This window comes from Rhinolophus sinicus, linkage group LG06 (assembly GCF_036562045.2).
Source record: "Rhinolophus sinicus isolate RSC01 linkage group LG06, ASM3656204v1, whole genome shotgun sequence".
In the NCBI taxonomy this organism is placed as follows: domain Eukaryota; kingdom Metazoa; phylum Chordata; class Mammalia; order Chiroptera; family Rhinolophidae; genus Rhinolophus; species Rhinolophus sinicus.
The window spans coordinates 95618216-95632772 of record NC_133756.1 but is presented as its reverse complement, the minus strand read 5'-3'; the positions used below and the strand labels follow the sequence as shown (position 1 = coordinate 95632772).

General features: G+C 35.5%; 1 protein-coding gene across 4 annotated transcripts in view; it reads left to right on the top strand.

Moving 5' to 3' along the window:
* Positions 1-14557, top strand: part of DYNC2H1 (dynein cytoplasmic 2 heavy chain 1) — a 293546-nt gene that overhangs the window by 252507 nt on the left and 26482 nt on the right. For all 4 annotated transcript variants that reach the window (XM_074335553.1, XM_074335552.1, XM_019717180.2 and 1 more), the window contains one exon: positions 2617-2706. In XM_074335553.1, the coding sequence (XP_074191654.1) occupies positions 2617-2706 (90 nt within the window). The remainder of the gene's footprint in view (positions 1-2616; positions 2707-14557) is intronic.

The following is a 14557-nucleotide window of genomic DNA, read 5'->3' as shown; positions in this document are numbered from 1 at the left end:
AGCATAATGTTTTTAAGATTTATCCATACTGAGGCATGTATGAGAATTTCATTCCTTTTTTTTTTTTTTTGCCAAATAATATTTCGTTATATGGATTTACATTTTGTTTATCCATTCCTCATTGATGTTCATTGGATTGTTTCTACTTTTTGGCAATTATGATGCATGATGTTGTGAACATTTGTGTACTATATAGACTGTTTCTCTTCTGAGACTCACCTCAAACATTATCTCCACCAGAAAGCCTTTCCTGGCTTTTGTCCTTATACTGAGTTTGGATTTGGTGTACCCCATGTTTGTGTTTCACGAGCTCAGTGCTTGTCATGATCGGGGAACTTACTGTATTGTCGATGGGTCTCTCTTTTCTTTTTGATTTCCCCCCTCTTGCACAAGCTTTTATGGACAGGAAGTGTGTTACAACTTTGTATCCCCAGAACCTAACAAATGATTTCCAAATAGCAGCTGTTTAACAGATGCCTGCTGAATAATCAGTTAATTGACACTTGAAATAGTGAATGAACAAATGAACCATCTGCTCATATCCTGTTCTTCTTCTGTGATATATTTCATGAAAAGCAAGGGATAGCAAAAATATGTCGCAGTTAGGGTTAGACCAGGGTTCAAAATCTTTACCATTTAGTAAAAAAAAAAATCTTAGTTAAATAAACTTACTATAACCCTTAGTTTCTCCATCATTATAATTTTAATTCTCGATATATAATTGTCTTCAGTTGACTCTCAAATGGTGTAATATATGTAGAGCACTATAGAAGAGTAAAATATGTTGAAGGCAGTATTGATGCCGACAAACGGACTCTAGAGCCAGCTTGCCGAGGTTCACGTCCTGGCTTTGCCGTTTACCAGCTCTGTGATTTTGGGCAGGCTGTTCTCTTTGTGTCTTCCATTTTCTCTTCTGTGAAATGGAAGTTATAATGCTACTTGCTTCTCAGGATTATTGTCAGGACATATGAGCTGATGCATATTAAGCACTCAGCACAGTTACTAACACATAATAAGCACCCAATAGCTTAAAAAATGTTAGCTTAACAAATTCCCTCCAGTTCTTTCTACCTTTGTCAAAATGCAATGTTGCTTTCAAAGCTTAACAACTATCTCTTTTATTAAACCTTCCGTGATTAAATCATTTGTCCTCTCAACTCCAGATATGATATATAACCCATTATTAAAGCACCACAAGGTATTTTAGCTATGTACTCCTTTATTGGTTCTTTCTACCTTTGTTCTTTTGCTCTGTAGGTTAAAGGCTATATTTTGTTTATCATTTATTCCCCATAGTCATATATCTATATCATGTCATATCACATATATTATAATTCTCTACATAGAATTTAACGTATGTAATATTCTTCTTAAATGAATGATAATATATTTTTGCCTTTATCCCTCAGTAAAATATAAGCTCTATAATACCAAGGACCTTATAGTGCCTGTACATTGTAGACACTCAGTAAGCAATTGCTGAATGGATGAACCATAAGGACTTAACCAGTTATTAAATGAATGTGTTACACCTGACACTAATATTGGTAACTCTCTTAGCTATCTATTGCTGCAAAATAAGTTGCCCTAAAACTCAGTGGCACAAAACAACAAAACTTATGTCACAGCTTCTGTGAGTTGAGCAACTGGGTGTAGTTTCACTACGTGTTCTGTCTCAGGGTCTCACACAGTCTACAGTCGGGTCTGTCAGGGGTGCAGTTATCGCAGCTTCCAAGCACCCGTTGGCTGGCTCTTGGCAGGTCGCAGGCCCTCACTGACTGTTGACTGAACACAGCAGTTCCTTGCTACATGAGCATCTTCATAAGGGAGCTCACAACGTGGGAACTTTTTCACTTAGAGTGAGCAAGGGAGAGAGTAAGAGAGAGTGAGCTAGACAGAAGTCTAGAAGGATTTTCTAACCTAATTTCAGAAGTGGCATCCCATCACTTTACACGTTTTTTATCATTTATTTTTTATTTTTTGTAAAAGTATAGTTGACCTACAATATTGTATTAGCTTCATGTGTACAACATAGTGAATCAACATTTATATACCTTACAGTGTGATCACCTGGTATGTCTAGTAATCAACTATCAAATGTTGATAGTGAATCAACATTTATATACCTTACAATGTGATCATCTGTCATCATTCAAAGTTATTACACTATTATTGACTACTCCCTGTCCTGTACATTACATCCCTTTGACTTATTGTTTTAACTAAGTTTGTATCTCTTATTTCCCTACACCTTTTCACACATGCCCCCACCTCTCTCCCCTCTAGCAACCATCAGTTGTTTTCTGTATCTTTGAGTCTATTTCTGTTTTGTTTTGTTTTTTATGTTTTGTTGTTTAGATTCTACATATAAGTGAATACCACATATGGTATTTATCATTCTATGTCTGAGTTTTTTCATTTAGCATAATACCTTCGAGGACTATCCATATTGTTGCCAATAGCAAGATTCCATTCTTTTTATAGGACATTATTATATAAAATCTCACAACTTCTTTATCCATCCACCTATTGATAAACACTTAGATTGCTTCCATATCTTGGCTACTGTAAATATGTAATATTCTATATGTTAATTTGACGCTTTTTAAATTGCAGTGTCCTCTCACATGGCAGAGCAAATGGGAAGGCCCAGAAGATCCTTTACAGTACCTTAGAGGTCTTGTAGCTCGGACTCTTGCAATACAGGTAAGACTAAATTATTAGGTAATTGCTTGATGTGACTGTATGACTATTGTATTATAGGCAGGTGTATTGAGAGAGCCTTTTTCCTAGCAACTAGTGAGAATATTATGATTTTGTAAATAAAGCACCATATGTTTGTTTTCGATTTTATTATCTGTGTTTTATACAGAATTTTTTTAAATATGTGTATGTGTGTGGGTGTGTATATATATGTATATATATGTGTATATATATATATGTATATATATATACACACATATACACACACACACTATATACATTATATATATATATACATATACATATATATATCACACCACATATATATGGTGTGATCACAAAATACGGTGAATGTTTAAATTAAAAAAAATTATTACAGTAAAAGACACATTGCCATTAATCCACCTCAAGTTCCTGCTTGCTTGGAACACACTTATCCCATTGTTCTTGCCACTTTCTGAAGCTGTTCTGGAAGTCCTCTTTCGTGAGTGTCTATAGTTGCGCTGCCGTGGCTGCCTCGATGTCCTGAATTATTTTGACTTTGGGGAAGAGCCAGAAGTCATACAGTGCCAGATCCGGTGAATAAGGAGGATGAGGACACACCATAATGTTTTTATTTGACAGAAATTGCCATATACTAGAAGCGATGTGTTGTCATGATGGAGGATGAAGTAAAGACACTCATGAAGAGAAGACTACCAGAAGTGCTTCAGAAAATGGCAAGAACGATGGGATAAGTATGTTTGAAGTGAGGGAGAGTATTTTGAGGGGGATTAATGGCAATGTGTCTTTTAGTATAATAATTTTTTTTCATTTAAACAGTCACATCTTTTGATCACACCTCATATATATATATGTGTGTATATATATATATATATATTATATATATATATATATATAATATATATGTATTCTTTCTGCTTACTGTGTTTTTTTCATGATTTTTGAGAATTTAGAGAAAAATCTACAATACAATATAGATAGATTATGTAGAGGATAACTGAAATTGATTCATAACTGTGACACATTTGCTTTAGGATTTGTATCCCCCCCATAGAGAGTTGCTTTTTTCCTTTTCTTTCTTTCTTTTTTTTTTTAAATTAATCGAGTTTTTTTCAGAGTGATCCAATCAGGTAACTGCAGAAATATTGAATAGGATAAGGAATGATATAGAAGGAAAAAGATTGTTTTCTTTTTTAATGAAGAGCAAATGGTACAGATTAGTTGGTGCATGCAGTGTACCCCTTTTCCTGCGGTTTTGCATTGTCACCTTACTACCTTCTTCATCTGCTTGTTGCACCTGCTTCACAACTTTTTTTTGCCACATCAGCTTCAGGAGTAATTTGCCACATGAGTAATTTGATCATAGCCCTTCTAGATGCAGCAGTCTTCATCCAGGCTCTTGTTTTAGTGGTGCACATAACTATCAACATCTTGAACCTTGTCATCACTCATTACTGCTCTGCCTAAGTGTACATATCACTCTTTGATCACAACCTCATTTCACTCTTAAAATCTCGCTCGCTTAGACCTTCCAGACTCTTCCTGCTCAGTGCTCTCCCAGTCTGTCACTTTCTGTCCTGATCTGGCTCATTTCAGCATGGAATCCATGGCACGTAACTTTAACCATTCTCTTTCCAGCATCCTCAGTATCCTAACTGATTTTCAGTCATGCTTCATCCTTCCCAAAAACCATTGAACTGGTGTCAGTCTCTATCCGTACCCAAGCCGGTGAGCCTGCTAGTGACACTTCCGATACAAAGTGCCCAGTATTGCATGAGCACTGCCCTGTATTCCACAGTAACTTTCAAACCATCACTACTTTTCTGAAGACTCTATTCTGTCACTGCCTCCCCTTTCCCTTAGCAGAACACCTTCCTTTTCACTCTACACAGAAAATGCAAGCTGTGAGATACGACCACTTGAAAATCCCTACCCTTCTCTCCCACCCACCTGTTTGTCTGGACCCACCCTCATCGTTTTTGTTCTAATGCAAAGAAATTAACCTACTGCTGGTGAAGGCTCATCCTTGGAGCTGTATACTTGATTCCATCCGCTCTCATTAGACACTTCCTCCAGAGGGTCTTCCATTGTTCTTCTGTCTTTTCCTCTCTTCATACTCTATCCTGCCAACCTACAAATGGGACTCCTTGAAGGGGTGAGGACTCATCTGAATGTTTGGCTCATAGCATGACCAATCTCTGGGTTATTGGATTATTGGAGGAGAAATTACTGGATCAGAAAATGAAGTTAAAATTAGCAGGTGGAGGTTAACCAGACAGAGACTCTGAGCTACTCTATCTACTGTGTATATGCCTGCACATAATCTGTCAATAAATGCCAAAAGAATGAAGGGAGGGAAAGACAGAAGGGAAGGAGGATGGAGAAGGCAGAAAGAAAGGACAAATAGTCCATCAGTGTTCTGAAAAGAAGATAGAAATGTTCTGAAGGTCTTGGTATGTTATAATTGCATGGCTGTGATAATTTATCACTTCATATGTTTGTCAGGATGTTTGCTTTAGGTTATTTTTATAAAGGGCAGAAACTTTTATTTGCTGCAAATGGTAGCCTATATTACACTGTAAGTCCATTTAATGATTATGCTATGTGCATATAATGATGTATTGTTGATATTGAAATTAATATTTGAAACAATTTTACATGACTTATTACAATTTTTCTGGCAGGATTATTCATACTGAGTATATTGAATACTAGTCATTGAAATGGAAAACTTTTCTCTTAAAATCTTTATAGGTGTTTAATTGTTAGGCTAACCCTCAAATAAATTTCAGGCTTGACAATAGCTTATCTTCTAACCTTACAACCACAGAATATGCAATATTACTTATTTCTGTCACTACTTAGGGATTTTTTTCATTGTTTTGTTTTCCTGCTTTTATATTTTTTCAGTTATAAATGTACAGAAATATCCACCTGCCTAAGGTAAACTTTAATGTTTGGGATTCACTTTCCATCTATTTAAGGGTTTGCTAGGTCCTTTGTTTTCATAGTATGTGCATTCTCTATAGTTGCATATCCAGAGCAGCTTGTGAAGTTTAGAAGGAACAATATAGTTAACTTGGGGGAGAACAAAGGGATGAGCGCATGGGTGGACAGGGAGAATTGGAAGTCCTATTTGCAAAGATCTGTGAAAATGTCATCTTTTGGTTTCTTAAGAAACTATAATGATCAGACTGAATCCAAATGTGCACAGCAGCTTGAGCCCAGATCCAACCATAGTTTAACATCCCAGAGCCTTTCAGTTTAGGGTATAATATACAGGGAAATAGAAGAAGCTACTGAGAATGTCATGTATAGTGCCTGTTCATAACTGGGGTTTTGTACAAACAAAGACAGACTGACTGGGGTCAAGGGCGGCACTCATTTATTTATTCATTCAATCAACAATATTGTAAACAGCTACTATTTGATAGGTTCTGAGTGAAGTACTGGAGATAACTATGGTTAATAAATTGCTAAAGTGAATGAATGTGAAAAATGTAAATTCTGCCTCAAAGAATTTACATTTTTCACATTCATTCACTTTAGCAATTAAAAATTTTATCTTGGTGCCAAACACTGTGCTGAGGTTACTGAATGTAGGATGATAAACAAAATAGACATACAACATGTCCCAAGGAATGATCCTTACCATTTATCAGAAAAGATAGACAACTGAATAAACAACAGCAGTAAGAGCCAAAAGGAAGTACTTTGGGAGCAAATAGCAGGAGTAGCCAACGTACAGGGGAGCAGGGAAGGGATGCATAAGCTGAGAACTTGGCAGTAGAAGACCAAGGAAGGAAGAGAGGGAAGACTGTGCCAGACCAGACAGAGGCCAGAGTAAGGAGTAAGCCTTGTGCTTTCAGGTAACTAAAAGCAGAGCACAGAGCACAAGGGGGCGGGGGGCGGGAGGAGTGTTCAGAAATTAGGCTGCAGGGGCAGGAAGAGCCCAGTCATGATACTAAGTTCAGGAATTATATTTGATCCTAAGGGCAAAAAAAGAACCATTGCAGGATATTAAGGAGAGAAATCAGAACACGTTTTAGAGGGATAATTTTGCAATATGGAGAGAATCTTAGTCTACTGGTTGGCATAAGGTCTAAGACTGCTCTGAATGGTAATTTAGAGAAAACCAGAGAACCCTTAGGTACCCAAGAAATCTCCACCAGAGTGTCTTGCAGGCAGCCTGGCATTCATTCTCTTGTCTCCACTCAAGAACTTTTAGAGCAAGGACTTTCTTCTTCTTCTTCTTTTTTTTTTTTTTTTTTTTTTTTTAACTTCTGCTGTAATTTCAATACCTAGCGTACTGCCTGGTGAATAAATGAGTGAGCTAATCAATGAACCAATGAAGGGCCTAGATATAGCTCATTATCCTATTGGGATCCTAGAATTATTTTCCTGGCTTCAACTTTTTCTGCCTTTTCTTCAGAAATAACATCTTCTGACGATTTCTTTGGTTCTTGATTTCCACTGTTCAAATGTTTTCCGTTGGCCTGCAGAATAACCCCTGTAGCACGTCTCCCATAGATTCTGATTCTCTGTGTTGATTATTTTAAATTCCAGCGTGTTTTCTATCCAATTCATAAATCTTAGTGGTGGCAGCATTTGCCTTTGTTCCCCTGTCTTTATGTTCTCAACTTCTCACCGTTGAATCCCTTGTCTCTACACATGTAGTTTGTGTTCCATCCTAGCTCCTGAATGGATTCTGTCTAAGCTAGGAAATATGGAATTTCATCTCTAGGACCCAGTTAGGCTTGGGTATGCGAAACAGACCCAATTCTAGGCATGTTTAATGAACTCCTGAGTGTTTCGTCATTATACTTCTACTGCCAACCAGCCTTGGGGAGTGCCATGTTTCAATGGCAAGCTTTCATGCCGACTTTTTAGGGCTCAGCTTCTGCTTAGGTTCCATGTCTTTCATTTTAAAGTTTACAGTGACTTGAACTCTACTCAGTTTTTTGACCTAACTGAAGCCAGTGGCTGGTACCCTTGCAAACTACCAAATCCTGCCACCCTTCCTTCTGATGATGGAATCTTGTTGTTTATATAAACTATTAGGACCTTGAAGTCTGGGGCAATCTAAGCAATAAATAGAATTAGCTGTTATTTTTAATGCCATTCGGCATGCTATATGAACTACCTTTGAGTTTTATCAGTAAAGAAAGATAATTAAGCAACAATAATCAAAATGATAAAGGAAGTACAGTACTATTGGAGTAAATAGCAGGAGTACCGCAACCTAGAATCACTCAGCATTATCTTGTTCCCACTGTTCCCAAATTGGTCCTTCTGAATTGAGTCTCAATGAAGACTAAGTTGGGTACCATGTATTAGATGGCACAGTACCCCTTCTGCCGGCAGATGCTAATCTTACGTTGTTTCCTTCCAACCCCTCCCATCATGCTATGCTGGGAAGCAGGATTTTCCCTAGTATAGGTGTCAGTCCTTATATTAGGCTGGTGCATAAGTAATTGCGGTTTAAAAGGTTAAAAATAATTGCAAAAACCACAATTACTTTTGCACCAACCTAATACCTCTTTTAGTCTTGTGTTTTCCAGAGATTCTTTTTAGATGCTGCTTCCTGTCTTTTGTTCAAATTAAAGTTCAGGATTAGTTTCTATAATGTCTGCTTAGATGCTTGTTGTTACCTTAGCCACATACAAGTATATTGCTTTTTTAACTTTTTATGTTGCATTTTACTTCTATTGCCCACTTCAAAAAGACTGATTCACTGAAAAAGAAATCTGTTAGACTCTAGCTCTTACTTCTTCCTCTTTACCCGTGATTATCTCTAAGGAGTCAGAATGGCATTTCTAGATTGGAAATGTGTCTCAGTACACCCTTTGTAGGTCCATCTAAATAGCTCTTCTCACTTCCCTAACAGTAAAGTGTACTAGTTATCTAAATTTGAGCTTCAGATCACTTCCTTTTCTTTCAGTGCACCCTTCAAACATATATTCAAACTTTTGAAATCATCCAAATAAGGATAGAAAAAGAAAATGAACATTTATAAGAACTGAGCACCTATTGGTTGTCAGGCGTATATGTCTTTACATGGAATCTAGTAATATTTATAATATATAAGGTGGATATTATATCCACTTTTTAAAAAGGGGGGGAATAAAACCTCAAATTCAAGAGAAGTTAATTAAATAGTTTATGAAAACGAGGTAACTCACACTGAAACGTTCTTTCATAATAACATGCTGGAGTTTTGATCACACCTTATTAACTCATCAGCACCATTTAGAAAAGAAAGACACTTCCTCTGCCTTGAGACCTTTTGATAAATTGGCCTACAGGTCACCATACACTTCTGTTGTTGTCTGCTTATCTGTCTACTTCACTGTTGTTCTTCTCACTCATCTGTAGCGCTGGCCTCTCCAGAGCACAGTCCTCTGACCTTTTCTACCTCTACTGCACCCATAGTGATCTCAGGACTTTGAATCCCATCTAAACTTTGATTATTCTCAGATTTACAGCTCCAGTCCAGTCCTCTCTCCAAACTCTGGTGCATACTCAGTATTTGCATTTGGGTGTTTAATAAGCATCACAAACTTAATATATTCAAAACTGAACTCTTGCTCTTTATCAAAAAAACTTGCACTACCCACAGTTATTCCCAAAAGTAAATGGCAGTTGCATCCTTTTTATAGCATAGGCCCAAAGTCTTGGAACCATTCGTAACTCTTCTCCTGTCATACTCTGCATCCATTCTACCTGAAAAATTATCTTACCTCTACTTCCAAAATCTATCTGGAGAAACTTCTCACCATTTTCCCTGATACTATCTTGATTGAAATCATTATTAATGTACCTGTCACCTAACTAGTCCTTTGTTTCCTTTCTGGTTAGTTCTCAACCCAGCAGTCTAAATGTTCTGGTTAAAGTATAAGTCAGATTATATCACTCCTCTTTTGGAAAATTTCCCCAAGACCTCTCATCTCATCCAGAGTAACAAAAATTTACAACCATCTACAAGTGGTTGGTGGTGGTTTTCCTCTCCTACTTTTTGCTCCTTCATTTACTCTGTTCCAGTCATACTGGTCTCCTTGCTATTCAGTGAACAACGTGGCACACACCCTCTTAGGAACTTTATTTTAGGTGTTTCCTCTGCCTGGAATGCCCTTCCCCAAAAATCTACAAAGAAGTTTCCTTATCTCCTTCAGGTCTTTGTGCAAGCATCACCTTCTCAGTGAGGGCTTCCCTGACAAGCCTATTTCATATTGCAAACCGACCCTTCCTTGATACTTTATCCTCTTTCCCTTCTCTGTTTTTCTCCATAGCCTATATCTCCATGGAATATTCTACATGTTTTACTTATCTAATTTATTTTCTGTGGATTCCTCCACTAAAATGGAAGCTTCATAAGGGCAGAGATTTTTGTCCATTCATTGCTCTATCTAAGCATACACAACAGTTACTCACACAAGTAAGTTTTTCAATAGATTTCTGTTGAATAAATAAATGATTCAGTCAAGCTTAGGGCTATTCTCAAGCAAACTGATGTAAATCTTTCATGTTGCCCAATCATGATTTACCCTCCTAAGATGTATTCTATAGTGTCCATGATATATTTCTGATGTTTTAGCTTCTACCTAAATCTATCCAATAAGCATTATAGTTTATACTATTCTCCACAATCTACCATTTGAAGACTTGGGTTTTTTCTTAATATCCCAAACTTTAAAAGTAATCTTAATAAAATTACAGTTTATTTTTTATTCATTTTGGGGGGTGTCTTACTTTATTTTTGAAGGTTCTTCAATACTTTGCATTCCTAAAGAAGGAAACTGTGTTCCTAATTCATCTTAACAACTCTCATAGTCCTTAGTACAGTGTTTTACACATAGTAGGTACTCAATAAAATTATTCATAGGATGATTTACATAAACAAAATTGGAAAAGTAGTCTGTATGTAGTCTAAAAACTCCGGCATCCCTATTTTTTACATACTATACGCAACTAGAGGAGCTATCTATTTGGATATATTTTATTCATATATTATTCATTAACTTATTAATTCATTCAGTGAATATTTATTGAGCTTTTATTATGTGCCAGCCACCTCTCTAACTGCTAGAAATACACAACAGAGAAGAAAACATGAAACTCCTGTCAACACCTGACCAAAATCCTGAGATTTAAGATTAATATACAGCCAAACTTTAAACTTAATTATCACCATCATAGAATGAACTTAGGGTTTATATATGTGAAATTTTATCCAGTAAAATATAGCCATTACTACAGAAGTAATGATACAAAAATTTAGGAATCAAATTCTGTACAGACACAGTAATTTTCAACACTGTCAGCTGATAAATTCTGCGTATGGTCAACTGTTTTGCACATTTGGAATACTGACCAGTAGTCTATGGTCTATGGTGATCTGCGGTATTATAGAAGCAGTCCTATAAGCCATGCTAGTGGTACTGCTTGCAGAAGATAAATCTTGGTTCCAGAAATGTGACGATGCAACAACATAATTGGCTTTCAAGATAAAATCTTCCCTGAATTTTCATCTGTATCTCAGCTTTTATCACATGCATACAAATTTCATCCTCCTCCTGGAGTAGCATAATAAGAGGATCTTTGCAGAAGAAAACATGTAGAGCATACTTAAACTCTTATGACAAGTTTGGTTTTTTAAATAATCAGCAGGTTCTAGGAAACAAACTACTTTCCCTGCAAGTAAACAGTGAGTCTGTTAGTAGTATAATTTCTGCTGCGTTGTTGCCCTTATTTTCAAAATAGTTTTTCAAAGCTTTCCTTGGTTCATGCTACCATTTTTACCAGTTAAAGTCTGAACATACTTCATTACTATATAACAAGACAATTGCAAGGTGTCTTCTATGTAGTATAGTTTTGTCTTTGGCTGACGAAGAACAGAATAGTGTTTGACAGTGTTTCTGCTGTAGTCATTAAGTCTGTCCTATCAAATATTGTTATTATTTCTGAAAACATAATGGAAGGTTGTAAACGAAACATTGTGTACTTTTAATTCCCAAATCAGTCATAGCCTTCACTGTATTTGTTCCGTTGTCAACAATAATTGTATGCTGATTTTCCATTCTATAATGTATCTTCTATCAGATTCACTTTGTTGATAGCTATTTGCAACCAGAAAACTCTTCAAAAGCAAGGAAAGCAGTGATTGGTTTCATTGTTAATTTACATATTAACACTTCAAAAGAATTCTGGGATATATATGTTTATCTAATTGTCTATTGCACATAATTTTGAAGTAGACAACGTAATGATACTACCAATGATACTAATTTGTTTGTATATAGTATAATTTAGGAAAATATATTTCAGGAATGTGTTTTTAGGAAGAATCTTGAACATAAGATACATAACTTAAACAAATTTCATGTCTTGTAAATAAGTGATCATCTATATCAATGATCTTGTCAAGCCTATTTTTTAAACCTTCATAGATTCAAAACCTCAATAAAAAAAATTGTTCCTAAATAAGCATTCTTTAAGTGAGAAAATAAATATTTGCTGTATCTATTTTTTTCTTCATTTTCTTTTTATTTTTACATATGGATTGAAGATTATTTATATTGGATATTTTTGTGAATGATAAATAGAGGGATTTTTTTCCTCTTTGAGAAATTTTGAGATGGGATAGATAATTTTGAGATATTCCATTCTTAATTTATACTCTCAAGATAGGGAGTATTCCCAAATAGGATGTCTCTTTGAAGGACTTATAGTTAAATAGAATTAAATAACCTACAATTAAATTTTGTTCTTAAAAGTAATTTTATTTAATGTTACCAATGCAAGTATGTCAAACAATTTTACAAAGATCTGGATTTCAGCATAGTCAATTATGCATATACTTTGTATTAATTAAATTTTTAGTATATTTCTTGACTATAAAATGCTTCTAACATTATTCCTTACACTTACCTATCTATTGCTTTCTCTCTTAATATTTGTATTATTATCAATCTATTTATTGAACTCTAGAGTTCCTAATTTTGTTATAAACAGTTTTTACAATCATTTTTAAAAATTTTACTCTTGCAATAATAAATACATCCTATAATTTAGACTAAAATGATTTTAACCTATAGAGTACATAATGGGGTTATTTTTCACTCCAAGTGGCATATAAAATACCCTTATTATTTACTGTATATGATAGTAAATAATCTAATATTTAAAATAAATCTAAATGTCATGCCTTGTTGATGTTAATAACGTTACCCTTTATTAGATAGGGTAGTAACATTTGTGCTTATACAAATATTTATAATATTCATTTCTAGGATGTCAGGACAGTTTTAAAGTAGGCATTTATTTATTGGGCCTCCCAGAAGGTGAAAGCAAGTAAAAGATCTTGGTCAAATATTGAAGCTCAACTGAACTTTATTTCTAATAAATATCAGGATGTTATAAAGAAAACTGATGCAGATTAAAGGAGCTAGAGAGTGAGTTCGAGAGGGTAACACTTTATTATGAGTGGTCAGGTAAGGCCTCTCTTCATGAGGCGATATTTAAACAGAGACATAAATGAAGTAAGAAAGTAAACCATGATCATATCTAAGGAGAAAAAGTCTAGGCAGAGGAACCAGCAAATGCAACATCTTTGAGATGGGAATGAGCTTTATTTGCTTAAGGAATGAAAAAGGAAGTCAGGGTCGCTAGAGCATGACATAAGGAGCAGTGCTACTGGAAATGAGGGTACATAGGCCACCAGGGACCATGCTATAGGTTCATGAAGAGTTTGGGAAGAGACTTTAAATTTAGTCTGAGTGCATAGAAGTCAGTGGATGATTGAGATTAGGGGAGTAAAAGATTATTCTGTTGGTGTGTGATGAATAGACTGTAGGAAGGAAGAATGGAAGCAGGCTGATCCCAGCGAGGTTATGATGGTGTTATGGGTTGGGGTGAGGGATGTGGCGCTAAAGAAATGGTCAGATTTTGACATTAGAACTGTGGATTTGGCTGTGGGACATGGGAGAGAGATGTGAAACATAACTTCAAGGTTTTGGTGAGAGCAATTGGTTGAATCTTTCACTGACTTGAATGGTACTGTTGATAGAGCAGATTTCTTAGGGAAGAGGAAGATGGTTTTACAAATTAAGAGTTCTGATTTGAACATGTTAGGTTTAGATACCTTTTTCACATCATGGTGAAAATGTTACAGAAGTAAGTGAAGGAGAGAGGTTGGAGTTAACGATTTAAAATTGGGAATCATCAACATATAAAGACGGTCTTTAAAATCATAGAATTGACCAAAGAGTGGGCAAAAATGAGATTTCTCCAGTATTGAGAAATCCAGAAAAAGGGTGAGCAATCAGTAATGAAAACCAAGTAGTACTAGTAAGGAAGACAGAAGAAAGATTTGAAGACTGTGATGATCAAAAAGCCAAAAGGTCAAACTCATCAAATGTGTCAAATACCATAAGTGATGTTAGATAGTTTTTCTAGGGAGTTTTGCTATGAGGTGGCACAGATAAATAAGATGGTAGCTGGTAGAGAGAAGGACCAAGGGAGTGTTTTCAGTTTAGTTTCAATTATGTCTGGTTTTTAATATGAGAGATATTTCTCCATATCTGTATCCAATAAACATGGAAAAATTAATGATATAAGAAAAAAGGAAATAATTTTAGGAATGGAATTCTTGGAAAGATAAGAAAAAATAGGTCCCTCTGCATATCTGGAAGAATTAACCTTAAATAGGAACTTTGACTAATTGTAAATTATAAATTACAATTGATCATTAGGAAGGCACCTATAAATAGGGTAGACTGTATAGATCCCGGGTTTGCCACACTGAAAATTAAGTACTGTGCAAAAGGTCATTACTAATAATCTTGTTATGATT